Raw genomic sequence first — 19,435 nt, 5'->3', positions numbered from 1 at the left:
TTACCAACCGTTTCTGGATTTTAAGCTGCAAAACGAATTTCGGGTGGAAAATGCACCACAATTGGGGAAACGGATTTGGGCGAATTCGCCCATCTCTAGTACTGACTGCCTGTATTTACACATAAAAATCAAAACTGCAACGATTTTACACCAGCACAATTAAGTGAACTATTTTAGAAGTTATAAACTTTTTTTTTCTTTAAAAAAACCCAGCTATTCTTCCTTACTAAATGTCAAAGCATTGAGCAAAGCAGAGCCTGCCTCAAAGTATACAAGCTACTGTACTGTAGCTTCCTAGAACCGATTCATGGGGATTGTCAATGAATCTAGCCAACTAGATGTTTATTCTCATATGATATGCATTAAGATATACTGATATATATATATATATATATATGTATATATATATATATATATATATATATATATATATATATATCTCAACTGTAAATATTCCTGTATATTCATTTGCATGTCTTAGACAGGTCTGCAACCCTGTCTTTCACCATTATCACCCAGCACACAGCAATTCCACTGCAGCAAAGGATTCTGGGAAATGACATGCAAATGAGCACACAGTGCCACTTTTTGCTTCAAAAACCATTTTAAACATGGTTCCCTATATATATATCTACACCAGTTTCTTTAGGGTCTTTGCCAGGGAGGTTATAATCAGCAGTTTATATAGCAATTAAAAGTTTTACTTGGCAGATAATGTGAATCATATACACACACACACACCTTTACAAGGTAATATAAAACGTACAAATGTGGAAGTTGCTAGACCATAAACCATTCCTAATACAGTATGCCAAGTTCTGCTATTGTACTTCCTTTGAAATTCCAAACACTGCAATGTGTATATCTCGCAGTTTAGAATTGCTTTATTAGATTTAGTTTCACCACATTCATCACAACCACTATCCTTTCAAAAAAGAATACATTTTCCAATGTCCTACCATTCAGTGCTAATTATCTGTAGAATAAAAAATGAGAAAGTAGGACAAAAATACTGCAAACACAGTTTGAGTGCCAAAGCATACAAAACACCTGTTTGTGTACTGAACAGCACAGATTAGCTTCTTTACATTACAAATTCTTTACATTGTCAAAACCTATTTTTTTTTTACTTTAAGCATTTCCATGATAAACAAGTGTTTTTAATGTGTTTTTACAACCTTTATATAATGTCTTTTGGTGCTGAGACTTTTTGGCAATCCACAAAGCCAAAAGGAAGCTTTAAATTTTTTTTTGTATATAGAAATTACTAGCTTTTGTGCCCGGCTTCACCCGGGAAATGTAATATTGAATACATGTCCACCGCCCCTCCCTCCCCCCGCTGCCGGCACATCTCCCCGGGCCCCCCTCCCCCCGCTGCTGGATGTAGTGCAGGCGAGATTTGTCTCTGTCTGTGTGTGTCTCCCCACGCTGCCAGAACATGTCCCCGCCCCCCCCCCCCTCGCACATCTACCCGCGCTGTTGTGGCATGTCCCCTCACTGCCGGCACATCTCCTCGCCCCCCCCCCCCCCATTGGTACATTTCCCCTCACTGGTGGCACATTTTCCCGGCCGCCCCGCCCTGCTTGTACATCTCCCCCCCTAGCTGGCACATCTCCCCTCGCTAGCTGGTACATCTCCTCCCCTCCCCCCATGCTGGCACGTCTGCCCCGCACATCACACACACACAGAGACACCGACACCCCCCCCCCGATCCAGGCAAGGACACGCCCCCTCCCTTAGTAGCCATGCCCCCCGCCCCCTGCTCCATAATTTGGGAGGTGAGTCACATTGGAAGCTCAAAATAGTTGCGTTGACCTACAAATCCGCAGCAGAATGTACAGTGAAAGTTTCGTTGTGCTACGTGGTGCCGTTTCTGAGGTTTCGATGCTTTGGATATACAAACAAACAAACAGATGGAATCCAACTTAGAATTATAGTATAGATGAAGCCTTTATTAATCAAATAGACAACCAAGAGTAGCTTATGTGCTAGAAAAAAACCCCATTAAATTTCCACAAAATACCAAAAAAAGTTAAACAGTTATGGTGGAGTAAATATTTCTAAGAAACCCAATTACCCTAGTAAGTTGTTCAGAATTCGTTTCTGTGACCAGCTACGTCGGACTGGCTCATTAAGGAAACCTTCAACCTGAAACCTTCTCTACTGATTGCTGTGACAATCGGCACAATAAGCCTTTGGAACCAACCCTTTGCAACACATTCTCTCTATGATTGAATACCTCTGACTGAGAGAATACCAAACACTAATGTGATATTAGAAAAACAAACAAGAAGTATGTAATTTATATTAGGGAGAATGCTCAATGTCTTCCACCAAGTCATCAATAGATGACAGTGTAAATCATTACCAGGTTTCACATTCTCGCTGTGCTTTCAAAATGAAGAATTGCCCTTTTTTACAACTCCAACATACCCTGCTCCATGACATTGCATTCTGCCCAGAGTGTACCCCTGAGGAGGCTCTGTTCTTGCTCTATGGCAGCAAGGTTGAAAATTATCACTATGCTTAAAGCTAGTCACCATTTTATTCAAGTTCTCAATTAGTAGATGCCCTGACGGCACCTTGAGACTGCTGGTTTTGGGAAGGGGGAGGAATTTTAATAAAGTCTGCTAACAGGAAAATCATGGCAAAGCTGGTGCAAAAACACTGCACCAGATTTATCAAACAAGAAAACCTAACTGATTTAAATGGGAATGGTTTCCCCTAATACATACAGTGCAGTTTGTGTACCCAAGTTTTGCAGCTTGTAGATTTTAATAATGAATTCCTTATTTCCCTTTCCTCTAGTCAATGAAAACAGATGATACGTTTCAGGGACTTTTTTTTTAGATTTACAATCTTGCCAAAATTGGTTTTGTGTTTGTTTTAATATAAAGTTTTAAAAAGCAAACATTTCTATCAAGATTTTTAGCGCCAAAAGTTTGCCATTTTGCCTTCTATGAGTTGGAATTGCTGCCCTGGAGCTTAAAAACATTTGACTAAAAAGTTTGAACTTTGTCTATAATAAAAGTACCCGAGGCTCGACCTGCTGTCAGTGGGGTTTGGGGAAGGGAGCAGGGTAGAGGTGGATTTCCTGCAAGGCTACAGCATACTAGGCTATGCCATGACACCGCTACGCTGTGGAGAAGTTCTGCCCCCAGGCCTATGGGTGGCAAAAAGATAAGTCCACCACTGGAATAGGGTTAGCTAATAATGAACTAAAGGTTAAGGAGGTAGGGAGGTCGGAAGGAAAGGAGCAGAGTAAATAGATGTCTGTGATTCAGAATCCATTATGTTGGTTAGAATCCATTTTGGATTTGTAAATGGGGTTAATGTCATTCAGTATCCATTTTGTTTCCACAGACTCTATTTTGTAATGTTAGTTTTCCAGTGTAAGAAACATTTTTTTATGTTTATAGAAAGTTAAAACAATTATTTATTTTTGTAAACATTTGAGTAGGCACAAATCCAAGGTCAAGATTAGAATATGGGCTAAGAAACAAGATTTTGAGGTAATCGATGAAGGACACTGTTTTTCTCGTATTTATTTTATTATTCTTTATTTTGTAACAAGCTACGAATTGGTTAAATTGGTAGCAAGGAAAAAGCTATATGAAGCTTGTTATAGAGTACAGTAAATGCATCAGAACAAACGATACAATCAGAGACAACAAATGCCATAGATTCTCATAGCTTGTATGCTTATTTTTGCCTGTAACCTTTATATCTGAAGTTAATTTTTTAGTATTTTGCCTCTAGAAGAATAAAGATTATAAACTGGTAAGAATACTCTTTCTGGCATTTTATTTCTACTGTAAGGATACACAAGGATCTCCATAAAATACAAATAAAAGGAACTTTCTATCTTCTTCCATCATTCTATTTTCAAGAAGAAGAGAGCGTGCAAGATATTCCTCCTTTGTTTTAATGGATATATGTAGCCCTGGTAAGAAATGGGGCTATAGTTCTATCCTCCTCCTGGTATAATCCCTGGTAAGGGCAGGTTGCCAGGAGTTATCATGGGTTTCCCCCACTTCAAGCACTGCCCCTAGTGGTGGAGGTAGGTCACCTTACCCTGTGTCAAAGCAAGAGACACAGGGGTGGTGCCTGCTGAGATCATAAAAGAGCAGTGCATTTCCTATTTAGTGTCTGTTCTGTAAGTCTGAGAATAAAGAGACTTTTGTTTTTAAAGATAATCCTTGTGTGAGACTGGAATCTCTCATCCCTGTGGGGAAACTCTGTGGTAAGGATTCCACCCCGCATTCCTGGGGCTTACTATAGATGGAGGCGCTGCACCATTGAACCAGAACAAAGGCATCCACCCCAGTAACCCATTCCTGTTATCCCCCATGTCATCGCGGGAGACTCAGACCCTCCTGTTGCCAGCAGGAATGCACCACACAGAATTTTTTATCCAGGCGATAGGGTGCTAGTTCTGGTTCCCACCGTAGAGAGTAAATTCCTTGCTAAGTGGCATGGGCCATATGAGGTCTTAGAAAGAGTGGGAGAAGTAAATTACAAGGTGAGACAGCCGAGTAGGAGGAAACCTGAGCAAATTTACCATGTAAACCTACTTAAGCCCTGGAAAGATAGAGAGGTCTTGTTAACCTTAGTACTCCCAGGTCCGTCAGAGAATCGAGAAACTGACCCAGAGGTTAGCATAGCTGAAACCCTGTCCGTTCATCACAAACGAGAGGTCCAGAATCTAGTGAGAAGAAACAAAGAAGTCTTCTCTACAATGCCAGGCAGAACAAGGGTAATTCAACATGACCTAGTCTCTGAACCGGGGGTCCGAGTTAACCTTAAACCGTACCGAATCCCAGAGGCCAAAAGAGAGGCTATAAGTTTAGAGGTTAAAAAAACTAGGTGTAATTGAAGAATCTCAAAGTGGGTGGAACAGCCCTATAGTTTTAATCCCAAAACCAGATGGTACAACAAGGTTTTGCAATGACTACCGTAAACTAAACGCTGTATAAAATTTGATACTTATCCTATGCCCAGGGTTGATGAACTAGTAGAGAGACTGGGCAAAGCCCGATATCTCACGACCTTAAACCTAACAAAAGGGTACTGGCAGGTTCCCCTCACAGAAAGGGCAAAAGAAAAGACAGCCTTCTCAACCCCAGACGGCCTCTTTCAGTATAGGGTGCTGCCTTTTGGCTTACATGGCGCTCCCGCAACATTCCAAAGAATGATGGATAAAATTTTAAAGCCACATGCTCGGTATGCTGCCGCCTACCTGGATGATGTGGTAATCAATAGTGAAGATTGGCAATCCCACCTTCCAAAGGTCCAAGCTGTGCTTGACGCAGTTCGGTCTGCTGGACTAACTGCTAACCCCACTAAATGCACTATTGGTCTGGAGGAGGCCAAGTATCTGGGGTATTCTATTGGCAGAGGTTTACTCAACCCCCAAACCCTCAAAGTAGAGGCGGTACAAAATTGGCCAAGGCCAGTTACAAAAAAACAAGTAAGGACCTTATTGGGATTAATTGGCTACTATAGAAGGTTTATTCCCAATTTTGCAACTAAGGCAACCCCTCTAACCGACCTCACAAAAGTTAGAGGGCTGCTAATGGTAAAGTGGTCCCCCAAAACCGAACAGGCCTTTAGAAGCCTGAAAGAAACTCTCTGTGCCCAACCAGTGTTGGTCACACCTGACTTCTCTAAAGAGTTTTTAATCCAAACCGACGCATCTGAGGTAGGGCTGGGTGCTGTACTCTCCCAGGAGTCTCAAGGTGAGGAGTACCCCATCCTTTATTTAAGTAGGAAACTAAATCCCCAGGAGAAAAATTACTCCATAGTCGAGAAAGAGTGTCTCACAATAAAGTGGACTGTAGAGACGCTCAAATACTATCTGTTGGGGAGAAAATTCCAGTTGGTCACAGATCATGCACCCTCACCTGGATGTGTCAAAACAGAGAGAAGAATGCTAGAGTGACCAGGTGGTTCCTAAGCCTACAACCCTTTAAATTTTCTGTAGAGCACAGGTCAGGGCACAAACATGGCAATGCTGATGGGTTGTCAAGGATGCACTCCCTAATATCCATGGTCGCTCATCCCTCGAGGTCTGAGCTGGGGGGGAGGATATGTGACAGAAACCAGGGGATGGTAATAAATTCCATATATAGGGCTCCCAGGATACTGAACAGCTTCTATCCTGTTTAGGCTGGAAAGTGCAGCCTCAGAATGCATGCACTCCATCCCACAGTTTGGCAAGTGCTGGAACTGAGGGGTGAGGGATCCAGACCAGAGTTTGTCTGCTGCATGATTTCTGTCACCTGTCCTGCTAGATAGAAATCAGGTATGTAAGGCTGATTTCCTGGTTCCTCTCCCCTCTCCCCAAGAGACTGGAGGCAGGAAGGCTGCTGGAAGCAGAGTGGGGAAAAGCCTCTCCCTAAACAGGTTAAATCATTATGTGCCTTTATCAAATTGCAAAGTTCCTTATTTTTGTTTGTTGGAAGCGGATAAGCCGCCCCAACCCCAGTTAGGGTGAACCTCAGTTAAGTTATTGCTCAGGTGAGCAGGGTTTTGTTTTGCTTGTGTTTCCTTTTGTATTCAGTGTGGCAGTCTCAGTGACTGGGACTGAATAAACCAGGCAGTAGCCTGTTTAAAGGAACAGCACGTTACGCCTCGTCATTTAACCTACCCTAAAAGACCGTGTTCTAACAGTCCCGGACAGACGGCGGAGCCCCGGAGTAAGCCGTTTGTCACAATATATATATATAAAAACACATGTAGGATATTGCTGGGACTACAACTTTAACTGCAGGTGGAACTTTGTTTTATGCTAAATCAACAGTTTCAAAGCCCTGTTTAATGCAAAACATGATACTCTGTTATCAAAATATGAAGATGATGAGAAAAGCCAGCAACTGAGCAAAGAGAAATATAGAATAGTGCCTCAAAAAAAATTACGTTTCACATCTCTATCTAGACCAGTCTGTCCCCAATGTTTTGGGAAGTCTGAATGGTCTTAAAAGTTGCATGTTAAAACATCAGACACCCAATAATTTATTTTTACTCAATATTTGTTGTAATATAAATGTACCTGTGAGACATGAATTTGCCTTGTAAGATTTGTCTAGTAGTACCAGCAGTGACTGTAAATGGAAAGTTGAATTTCCAACCTTTTTGTGTCGAACTAATGTATACTTTGTAGCAAAGCTACATACTACAGTATATAATAGTGCCTAATGTACATAAAAATGATATAATTTCCCCAAGAAATTAGGATACAGGCTTGCATTTCCCCTTTTGACTTTGTTAAACATCTCTCATTAACATGAAATTTATGATACAACTTTTATCTTTGCAGACTGAAATCTCTGGTTTTCCTTCTACAACAAATAGTTGTATTTTGATAGTCATTCTCTCAAGAGCCATGGATATTGGGGATAACATTATTTTAATGACAACCCAGCTCCTGAGTACCTTATTGATTCTGTAATTAAAGATTGCTCTGGATGACCATATCATTCAGGTAAAAGAGGAACTCCTTTCGTTTTTCACCATATAGTTTATATTTCTCGCTCAATCCCCATGAAAATGTGCACAATTGTAGGTCTGCTACGTTAATTAACACTATATATAAGGCGCACAATACAGACAATCAACTAATGTGAACTAAAATGATGTGACTGTATTACGTCAACAAGTACCAGATACACTACGTTACGTTCATGTTCATTAAACGTGAAATAGGAGTTTTTCTTTCGCAGCTACTATATATATATATATATATATATATATATATATATATATATATATATCATCAGCCCTTGTCAAATCACTGCTGGATGAAGGTCTCCCAAATGATCTTCTATATTTGGGGGTTGAGGCCTTACTTGCCATGCCAGCCTCATTGGCATATTGGCAAGTGCTTTTCTCACTTTATCTGGGTATGTATATTTCCGGACACAGTGTATTTCTGCAGGAGAGGCCAATCAAAATTCTTAATTGAAGTTAATGGGGATTTTCGGCCACAAACGGCCTACTTGATCGCTTTGGCGGATATAGAATAAGCCCCTACGCCCCTTAGCCTGTAAATGGACATCAGTGGAGCTTTCCATGCAATGGCGCCAACCACAGTATACAGAATAAAGGCCTAAAAAAGTTATTTAGGTCTACTTATCATACACATGCAAACAAACAAATATTCCTTGTCATTCAAGTTTCATGAGCTTGATGAGTATGCTGGGGAGGTTTTCCTACCATTCATTAAATCATGGCTGCAAAACTTCGGTGAACCTATCAAAAGACAAACAAATTAACTTTGGAAGCTTCAAGAATGTATCTGTTGAAACTAGTGCTTTTTGTGTAAGTTTACTTTGATCTAAAAACACCAAAGGGGTTATTTATCAACCATTATTTTGCCATATCATTGGCCTTTCCTGAGATATATTTACTACTTTAAATCATGTGGTTTTTTTTTGTTTGTTTAAATGCTGGAAATTAGCAATAAATTGACACAATGAAAATAGTACCATTATCTACTGATTTGTTGGTGATGTGTGCAGATTTCCTGCCAATGATGAGGAATTGCTACTGTGTTTTTCTCACATCAGTCAACATTAGAGCTGGCAGGTTAATTTTCTAGAGATATCGACAACATAAGCAAATGAGACAGAAATAGTTGAAAGCAGCAGCACGACAGGAATGGTGTCCAAATATGCGCAGGCCACATTCCTGTCACATTTATATTTCTGCTTCATGAGTATTTGCCAGCGGCTGATTGCAGGATGCTGCGTTAAGTAGAGACTGCCCGAGGAGCCCAAACGGGGCACCTGACGTACACATTCAACAAGTAAGGAGAGTGCTGGCTTACACAAATTTCTGTGAACATAAGCTAATGCCAAAGTCTACCTGATTCAAATAACTAGCAAGTGACTCGCTCACCCCTATCACACAGCTCATGGATATTGATAGGACCTTATTCTATACAGTGGGATGGTGCCGATTCAGCGTCAAACGGAAAACCCCATTGAAGTAAATGAGGCTTTCCGTGCGGTGGCGCAAAACCGGCGCTGGCACAGTTTATAGAAAGAGGCCCTTCATATCTACTAGCTTTGTAGTGCCAAATTGGCACTGGTAATTCGGTATTACAGAGACAGTACAAAGTCAAATTTGTGTGCAATATACAAGATTGGGAACAATGCTATTTCATGTAAGCCTGTGCTATAGCCCTGGGTGACGATGCCTTTTCCCTTACCATTTTCTTGGCGCGTTTGATCCATAGATTACCTTCATAGTATAGAGGCAGGGAGGTGATCTTAAGCCTCTCCTGATAGATCCGTCTGGGGGCAGCTGTCGGGGCTGCCATGCTGCAACTTGCACAGATTGTTCAATTTAGTAGCTAAAGGTGCGTCGAGCACAGGGATCAAATGTGCCTCTGCACTCTTATGTTTTTCATGTGGAACCAAAAGGTAACCTCTGTGGAAAAGCAAGTAATGTATAGAAGGAAGTCCAGTCAATAAAAGAAAAGAAAAACTTTTGCAGCGAGTGTTTGTACTCCAGCTACTCCTCCCATCTCCATCCCTGCAGGGAGGAGATCTCAGAAAATGTATGAGTTTAAAGGGCAGTTCCTGATCGAACTCTGTCTCATTAAACAGAGACTTATAAATGAACACACACAAGCAGCAGGATGTTCAGCCCCGCAGCTTGCTGTCCCCTGTACCGTTACAGAAAACTAACTAGAAGAATTTCCTTGGAGGAATTTAGTTGGAACTCTGGGTTTTTTCCCCCCATTATTTTTAGATGCTGGAACTTCCCTTTCTCTTTAGTAAAGATATTTCCTACTGTCGTAATAGGTGCGAAATCTAGTTTTTTAAGCAGAGGACAGATATTCTACCCTCTTTCTGCCATAGGGGCATGAAACCCCTGCTGCAGCAAGAATCGATTTGATAAATATAACCTGGGTTAGTGATTAAAGTGTGAGGCTACGGGAACAATCTTACTACAACATTAATTAGCAAAGTATTGTAAAAAGCCTCCAAAGCATTTGGTTACCAAAGAAACACTTATCATTTATCAAAATAATATGACAAATACGTATGCCCGTGTGATTTTGTGAAACTGATAATTACCTACATTTATCCTAGTATTAAAGGTGCAGTCCCAAATAACTTTTTGTTTTGTTTTACCTAGCTAGGATACAGGGATCCCCGGGGCTAAACTATAATAATTTTAGCTCCTGAGACTCACTGCTTCCCATCCATTTATTTAAAAAAGTGGGGGGCCATTCTTTATTTCATTTTGGTCTTAGGAAGGAATTACACTTCTACACTTGGACAAATTCACAAGAGCAAAAAATGATTTTGATGTGTTTAAGCCATTTATTTTGGAACAGTTTATTTGCAATACAGCAGGGGTGCACAAACCTTTCCCCCTGTGCCCCCCTGCATGTTGTCTCCCCCTGCTCGCACCCCCCCCCTTACCTTGGCTCCGGTGTCAAATGACCATGTTGCGTCTTTTGATGCCGCGTTGCCATGACGATGTGTCGCTGGAAGCCAAGGTAAGGGAAGTTGCAGAGGCCTCACAGAGTCCCCGGCATTTAGTTTAAATGCCTTGTGGAAGAGCGCTGGGCCTCTTTAACCACCGCGCCCCCCCCCCCTAGAAAATCTTGCACCTCCCCCCCACCCCCAGTTTGCGCACCCCTGCTGACCTTTCCAATAGCTTATTATAGATATACATGTGAAACGTCTTCTCATACGCAGAAAAACCACGCATATTGCAAAATGTGAACAGAGTTGATAATAGATGTTGTTCATGTGACTGTCCCATTCAATTACCTTTATAAAAAAAAACAATGGCCTATTATACTATTAGTAATTATTAACTTTTGTAATGGTGTACTGACCCTTGTACTAATGTAATGCAGAAATTGGATTTTGTATTGTTGTATATCACTGAACAATAACTGAATTGAACGTGTATATCTTTGCCTAAGTAGCTGAATAATAAATCATGAACAGGGAAGTGACTGCTGTAATGTTTTCATCGGCTTTCAGACAGATTGCCAAGTACTGTATGTGGTGTTGATTTAAATATTTGGAATTCAAGCACTGAGTGAATGAAAAGCACCTGGGTTTTGAGCCATGGTAATTTTATATGACCATGGAATAAAAAAAAGTCTTCCTGCAACAGAACTATTCAAAATACTGTACACAATTGAAAATGCTGAGGTGCTATTTAATACTGGTTACATAGATTTAAACGCTTAGTGGGTTATTTATTAAACTGCTATAACACCTATTGATGCACTATAGGGAGGAGTGGCTCCGTGAGTGAAGATACTGACTGACACAGATTGCTGCAGGGGAGCCTGGTTCAATTCCTGCTGTAGGCTCCTTTATCTCACTGTGCCTCAGGCACCAAAAACATTGATTGTAAACTCCACGGGGCAGGGACCTGTGCCTGCAAAATGTCTCTGTAAAGCGCTGCGTACAACTAGCAGCGCTATACAAGAACATGCTATTATTATTATTATTGCATGGAAACTCCAACTGAAGTCAATGGCCTTTTGGCATGGAAAGGCTTCTCACTGTATCCATTAAGCAATTCATGAATATTCAAACTGTGCAAAAACGGCTTTTTTAAGATGTGATTTCTTAATGATGTGCTATTCTGTTCGATTGGTAAGTTTTGTATGCAAACGAGACAAACTCCCAAAAATAGATATTGGAGGACTACTCAGTAAGAATTGCTAGAAAAGTCACAGCCTGAAATCTCACCTCCCAAGGTTGGCAAATGTGCTCTTTTACAGGAGAGAGAAACAAAGACAGGCCTACTTCTTTACATAAATACATTTGCATAAATGTGCACACCAAATATACTGTAGTATTAGCTGTATTACTCAATCGATATCACTGCTATTGCAAAACTGTGGTGTGACCCTAGACCAGAGGAGAGCAAACATTTCCCCCTGCGCCCCCCTGACGGCTCTAGCCCCGCCCCCTGAACACGCCCCCTCTCCTTAGAGTGTCTCCAGCGTTCTGCCATCACAATGTCATGTTCCCATGGCAACACAACGTCACGTGACCCCACGGCGTAGTTTGATGCTGCGTTGCCGACGCCAGGGCCGAGGAAAGGGAAGCTACAGAAGCCTTCACCGCTCCCCCGGCATTTAACTTAAATGTCTTCGGGAAGAGCGCAGGGTCTCTGTAACAGCCCAAAAAAATCTCGCACCCCCCAGTTTGCGCACCCCTGCCCTAGACCATTAACAACATTCACAACACAACAAAATCTCGGTAACGGCACCAAGAACAGTGCCAGAGCCACTAGTCTGAAGGGGCCCATTCCTCTGGCAGTGCTGGAACCTCAGACCACAGTAATTCATCAACTGGTGGACGGAATGAAGGAGTCCTCAGACAGTGTACATACAGTACACTACAATCTAAATAACCTACAGTATACTCCACATGGCGAGAAGCATGAAAGCTAGGAAATATGCAAGTAAACAATTTACATAATTTTTACATATTTTGTTTTTGATTTGAATCGGCACCAATAACGAATATAACCGCTATATCTGTAGATCGCAGGAGTGCAGGAGATAAGACCAGTGGTATATGCATCCAAGTCTCTAACTCCAACCCCAAACTATGCATAGATGAAAAAGGAGACTCTGGCTGTGGTATTTGGCATGGCCGATTTAATCATTGCATCTATGAAAGGAAGTAGAAGGTGGAATCAGAACACAAATCATTGGCGATCAACGTGGCAAATCCATCATGCACAACCCAAGATACACCATTTAGTGCTAAGGCTCCTCCAGAACATTTAATATTTTCAATGCTTACATCTGAAAAGATCATCGGATAAAAAATAAAATAAAAAACAGTGTTGGAAAGGGCAAGAAGAGATTTCCTAAAGTAACTGAAATATATAAAAAGCAAAAAAGGCAATCAGGAAGGACCACTACTTTAAGTTAGTTCCTTTGCTGCCAAAGGGATTAGTAATAATACATAGCAAACAAGCAGTGTTAGAACCCTAGCTAAGGGCTGTTATATACAGCATGCGGCCAAGCGTGCCTATGCGAACGAGCGTGCACGTGCCGCATGCTTTTCGTGAGTATACTGTGCTGAGTGTGTTTATGTGTGTTTGTGTGTGTTTATGTGTATATGTATGTGTGTGCATGTGTATGTATATGGGTGTGTGTGTGTGTTTGTGTAATTTATTATTTATTAAAAAAAAACATTAGTAAAAAGAAAAAATGTACTAGACTTGTGCAGATACACAAATACATACACATACACACACACACACATACATACACATCCATACATACACACACATACATTTGAGCGTTGGCAGCGGCGCGAAAAGATGATTTTCCTCATCTTCGCCGCTGTGTGTCGGCTCCCCTCTCCCTGCCGTGTGCGGCCCTTGTATAAAAAGGCTGACTGACGTCAGCCAACTACAAATCCACGCGCGCGCACGGCGTAGCACAGCCCGGCACTATAGAACGTGCCTAATGAGTAAGTGCAGTGGTACTTTCAGTTTTGCAAATTGAGACTGCTATGTCCTCTGGTGGGAAAACAGTGAATAACACATCAGTAGTTCAATATAAAGGGTTATTCTTCATTTCAAGTGTTTGGCATCTAATTAATATGATGAGAAACTCTATTGTACCTGTAACACAGGTGTCATTGTAGCAGTTATGTGTGCCCCACGCCTAGGGCCTTGCAAGCCCTCCCTCCCCAGCCCCCTGATTTTCTTTTAGGCTGCGGCCATGGTGATCATGACGGCGCGCAGAAGGGCGCGCGTGGCGTGATCACATAGATGTGCCTCTATGAGGCTGCCTATAGAGTGCGCAAACGTGCACGGGAGCAGAGGCGCTGGCGCTCGCGATGCAGGAAGGAACAGAAAAAGCTGTTTTCACGTGCGGCGGCCGGGTCACATGAGCGGTTCGCTCAATGAGGGCGAACCAGCTCCGTGACGTCACAGACACGCCCCCTGACACGCCTTCCAGTCGCCTCTGCATGCAGGACATAGATCTCTCCTGCTGCAGGCAGCGGGGAGAAGCCAAGTGAATGCTTGCACCCTCTCCAGCGTTCACCATGGCCGCAGCCTTACACTCTCTTTCACTCTTCCTCACCCTCTCACTCCCCCACCTCTTTCCCTCCTTCACTTACACCCCCACGTCTACCCCTCCCACTCTCTTGCTCACCCCCTTTCTTACACCAAATTTCCCTCTCCCTATCTTGCTCACTCAATCCCCCTATCTCACTCACACTCCCTTTCATCTCACTAAGTCCCCACTCTCATTCCTCCAACTCACTCAATGCTCCACTAATCTCCAGGGCTGCCGACAGGGGGAGGGGCAGCGGGTACAGGTGTCCCGGGCCCGATGGGGGGCCCCGTGGCGCAAGCTGGGCCCGACCTCTGGCCAGGCCCACCTGCCGGTCCTCTTGCAGTCGGCCCCTGCTCTCTCTCAGATGCCTGCAGGCCTCTATCACTGTCCCAATCTGACGAGCCTCTGTGACTTCAGCGCACTGGAAGTAAGCTTGACCTAGCTTCCGGCACGTGACGGCATGGAGGGAGGCCCGGCGTGGGACAAAAGGATAGAGACCTGCAGTGAGGGAGAGCCCGGGTCCGGCCGCGTGAGGACCGGCAGCCGGGCCTGGCCAAAGATCGGGCCCAACTTGCAGTGCCAGCCGGACGCCCCCCCCGCAGACCAATATAATATATGTTATATGTGGGGGTCTTTAATATATGCATGGGGGGTCATTAATAAATGTATTGGGGGAGTGGGGGGGCCTTTAATATATGTATTGGGGGTGGAGTGTCCTTAGCGGATTGATTAAGAGTAGGGTAATTGACATGTGACAGAGTCAAGTTTTGGAAAGGATGTGATCCCTTAAGGTGACGTTACATCCTTTTGAACTAATGTGATCTATCACATGGTACAGCAGCCAATGGGATTGTCTTCAACCCCATTGGCTGTAATGAGCCATGTGGTTTTAAAGATGTGACGTACCTTCCTTGGAGATGCCGTCACATCCTTAAAAAAAAAAAAAATAGAGGCGGGCACATGATACAGCGTCCAATCGAAATTTCTCTTGAAAACTGGAGATATGGGCCCCAAACAGCAAAGAAATGAGAAGGGGGAAAAGAGAAGAGATCCCCACAAAATGGCCGACAGCAACGAGGGAAAAGGCTCCGACCTAGGGGACGAGCAACCAGATCCCTCAAATCTTCCATATACCCTACAGCAAATAGGCTATGAAATTACAGTATTGCTACGGCAGTCGCCAAGGAATTAATGCCTAGACTAGAGCTCAATACTGAGAAAATTCAGCAAGCAATAGAAAACCTTAGAGGAGAACTCACCTCACATGCATCCAGAGTGGAAGAAGCAGAAAACAGGGGAAGAGCAGTGGAGGGCGACCTGGGATCTTTGCACACAAAAATGGAAGACCTGCAAAAGAAAAACAACGTTTTAGAGGAGAAAATGGATGATTTAGAAAATCGCTCAAGAAGAAACAATATTCGGATAATTGATGTCCCAGAGTTAGTGAAACAAATTGACCTACAGTACTAGACTTCTGCCAAAAAATGGTTGCCAGATAAATTACGCATGGCAACTAGGGATGACCCCATCAAGATTGAACAAGTTCACAGATTGGGACAACCAAAGGAGGACCAAAACACAAAACCAAGACCCATCATAGCGACGTTCCTGAACTTCAATGACAAAAACAATATGATTAAACCATTCAAGGAATGCCAACAACTACTATATGATGGCAAAAGACTAATGATTTTCCAGGACTTTTCTGCTAGTTTCTCAAAAAAGGAGAGAATGTGGGTGGGTATGTACGGCACTGTACAATCAGAAAAGGAAATTTGCCCTAAGATATCCTGCCACACTTAAGATATTTACTGAAGCAGGAACAAAATGTTTTACTTCACATGAAAGGGCTGAGGCATACGTGGAGAGCAGGGACGGAGGAGCGGAAGAACACGAGTATCTCCAGCGGAGAGGGAGCAGATAAGGCCTCGGGCATGGTCAGCGCATAATGCTGAGGCGCGCTGCTGCTCGGCACTGAGCCCCTGCAGCCGCAATGAGAGCGGCTTTAGCAGGGGCTCGCACACGCTTTCGCACGCCTGCGGAAGCGTGCGTCTTAACAAATGTTAAGATTCTTCGCATGCCGGAGCGCAGGGCCGGTCACGTGAGCGGTTCGCCCTCTCCGTGACATCACTGGCCCGCCCCCAGACGGCACGCGCTCTAAGGCCAGGGAAAGCACCGCTTTCCCTGAGCCTCAGCGCGCCACCGCCCGGCTTAAGTCTCTATGGACTAAGCCTAAGAGAACTCCCTGATCGGGCCCTGGAATGGAAGGAAAAAAGAATAATTAAAAAAAAAAAGACAAGAGCAAAGAAATTGATCTAATTGACTTCAAAATACTTGACTCGTCTTGATGGTCAGATCTTCTCCGCCTGATAAATACCCCGCCCCCTCCCCCCCGCAAGATATGTGAGGAGATAAAGAGGACACAAATGTAAAGCTTTTTTCAGTGGAGCCACTACTCGCAAAATATGATCCTGCCTCCCCACCTTTGGACTTCCCACGGGCAATATATCGATCAAGAGGACCAGATAAGTATCTCAGACTTTTAAAGGACACGCAACGCTCTCTATTGTTGCTTAATTAACTTAAATAACACTCAAAGATTTAGGATTACCGATCTACTGTACACATTTACTTGGAACAAATGAAATGCACATAAAGTTATGACCAGTTAATCTGTTTACCGATGCAGGAGGGGACAATTCATCAGGGAACCAAAAAGAGTAGAGAGGGGTGATGTGATCGCTGGCTGCTAGAGTGATCGGAAAACTGTAAGAGGGGGTGAGGTGATGGAGTAGAGGGGAGGAATACGGGCCATCAGAGAATGGATAGGGGAAGAAAGGGGGAGGGGGAAAGGGAGAAATAGAGCAGAGCCTTTGAAGAGGGATAGTGGTATAGTGGTATAGTGGTAAGGGGATCTGACGTTTGCTTCCCTGGGTTGATTCCACGAGAGATGAGGGGGATTTGAACAGGAGACTGGAGGAAGAGATGCCCTGGAGAGAAGTAAAATCACCACCACAGAGCTAAATACATTCCAGCCCCCCAACAAAATCTATGTTTGGTACTGATTTACCAGTTAAGTACGTGCAAGGTTAAGAGTCGGGAGAGGCTCAAAATAAAAGGCAGGAACCCCTTGTTTTTGTAGTACTGGGAGGTTCAGGGCACCTAATATTTGGTTTAGGAAAAAGTTTAAACAGAAAGAGAGATAAATAAGGATAAATAAGGGTAACTACATCTATGTGGGTATGCAGTGTTAAAGATTATCAGTAGCTAAAGCTATGATGATGTTGATGTGGATCACTCCTCTGGAAAAAAGAGAAGTCAACCACACGGATAAGTTTTATACTCTTAAAGTTAAGGTTCTTAACTTTTTTTTAGTTAGAATTTTTTGGATCAGGGTTTACAATGAATACAAAAAACAAACAAATGAGAAATGCTCTAGGATTTTGGGACAGGAGAAAATCATATGAAGTAAACGTTAATAAATGCAAATGCCTGTAAAAATAATTACATGGATTGTCAAGGGTCTTAATAATCCCATCAAATAAAAAAAATATTGAATTATCTAAAAACGGAAAAAGATAGATATAGCCATTTTACAGGAAACCCAACTAGATACTAAAGAACAAGTGGAAAAAATAAGGCAGTGCACTGCCCAGGGTAACAGAAGGAGGCTCACGGTTTATAGCAAAAGAACAGATTTATTTCATAAAAAAGTGGACAAAAAGGTCCCCCCTAAGCTGCAGCAGGAGTCCACCAACGCGTTTCAGGCAAAATGCCCTTTATCACCTTGAAACGCGTTGGTGGACCCCTGCTACGGCTTAGGGGGGACCTTTTTGTCCACTTTTTTTAATGAAATAAATCTGTTCTTTTGCTATAAACCGTGAGCCTCCTTCTGTTACCCTGGGCAGTGCACTGCCTTATTTTTTCCACTTGTTCCTGCTACCTACTTGGGAGATTGCACGTCTATGAAAATTCTGATGTTGGATACTCCAGGAGAAAACTGAGTGAGTGCACTTTATGGGTCGTGTACCCTTCTTTCTCCTCTGATTAATGGGACGTTGGTCTGTACTATTTATTTATGGTGCCGCTGGCATTAGGTACTAGTCCCCTAACCCTATTAGGGCTATGTTATGCTATATGCTTACATGGAAGGAGTTTATCCCAACTGCAGTTTATTATGCCTAACAGGACTTGTTTTTTCTGATGCACTGGCTTTCTATACAATCTTAGATACTAAAGAATCACTAAAGCTGCAAAGAGGTGGGTCACTTTCTGTTCTCGCTGAAAAGTAAAAGAGAGCTGGCGTAGCTACCCTAATCAATAGAAACCTTTCAGGGGAGTCTTGTCATCAAAAGGGGATGAATAGGGTAGACCAGGGGTGGAAAACCAATATTTCAATGTAGCCACAGGTGTGGCGAATTAGAAGTGAAAATAGCCACACCATGTAAGAATTTAGGTATTATGTTGCGCATGCGAAAATTTAAAACACACATTGTTTGAACAGGTTTATTGAAAACATGAACACTTTGACTACTCAGTAATAACTGCGTCAGACGCAAATGATGAAAACACACACACACACACACACACACACACACACACACACACACACACACACACACACACACACACACACACACACACAGTCGGTGGGGTGGTATGTTATTTATATATTCTTGGTACCCCCCACCCCCCATCATCTCATTCCCTCCCAAATCCATAATCAGGGGCACAGCCAGGACGTGACTGGGTACATAACAAAGATACAAGCAGCCATTGCCAGCTGCCCGCACGCAGCCACACACACCCAGCCAGTCACACACACACGCCCAGCCAGCCAGCCACACACACACCCAGCCAGCCAGCCACACACACGTCCAGCCAGCCACACACACGCCCAGCCAGCCACACACCCACCCAGCCAGCCACACACACCCAGCCAGCCACGCACACGCCCAGCCACACATACACACACCCATCCCTTCATCTCCCCCCTGCACCCTTCATCTCCCCCCTGCACCCTTCATCTCCCCTCAGCACCCTTCCTCTCCCCTCAGCACCCTTCATCTCCCCCCTGCATCCTTCATCTCCCATCAGTACCCTTCATCTCCCCCCTGCACCCTTCATCTCCCATCAGCACCCTTCATCTCCGCCCTGCACCCTTCCTCTCCCCTCAGCACCCTTCCTCTCCCCTCAGCACCCTTCATCTCCCCTCAGCACCCTTCCTCTCCCCTCAGCACCCTTCCTCTCCCCTCAGCACCCTTCCTCTCCCCTCAGCACCCTTCATCTCCCCTCAGCACCCTTCATCTCCCCTCAGCACCCTTCATCTCCCCCCTGCACCCTTCATCTCCCATCAGCACC

At 43.5% G+C, this 19,435-nt stretch overlaps 1 protein-coding gene across 8 annotated transcripts in view; it reads right to left on the bottom strand.

The window, feature by feature from the left end:
• STAP1 (signal transducing adaptor family member 1) overlaps positions 1-19,435 on the bottom strand; it is a 145,296-nt gene that overhangs the window by 68,603 nt on the left and 57,258 nt on the right. For 3 of the 8 annotated variants that reach the window (XM_075607586.1, XM_075607610.1, XM_075607568.1), the window contains exon 2: positions 15,334-15,421. In XM_075607586.1, the coding sequence (XP_075463701.1) occupies positions 15,334-15,421 (88 nt within the window). Of the gene's footprint in view, positions 1-8,214; positions 8,253-9,211; positions 9,517-15,333; positions 15,422-19,435 lie in introns of those variants that run through there. The other 5 variants (XM_075607601.1, XM_075607636.1, XM_075607594.1 and 2 more) reach the window with 5 other exon arrangements.

Source organism: Ascaphus truei, chromosome 1 (genome assembly GCF_040206685.1).
Source record: "Ascaphus truei isolate aAscTru1 chromosome 1, aAscTru1.hap1, whole genome shotgun sequence".
Classification (NCBI taxonomy): domain Eukaryota; kingdom Metazoa; phylum Chordata; class Amphibia; order Anura; family Ascaphidae; genus Ascaphus; species Ascaphus truei.
Note: the sequence above shows the minus strand (reverse complement) of the source record. Positions and strands in the feature narration are given on the sequence as shown.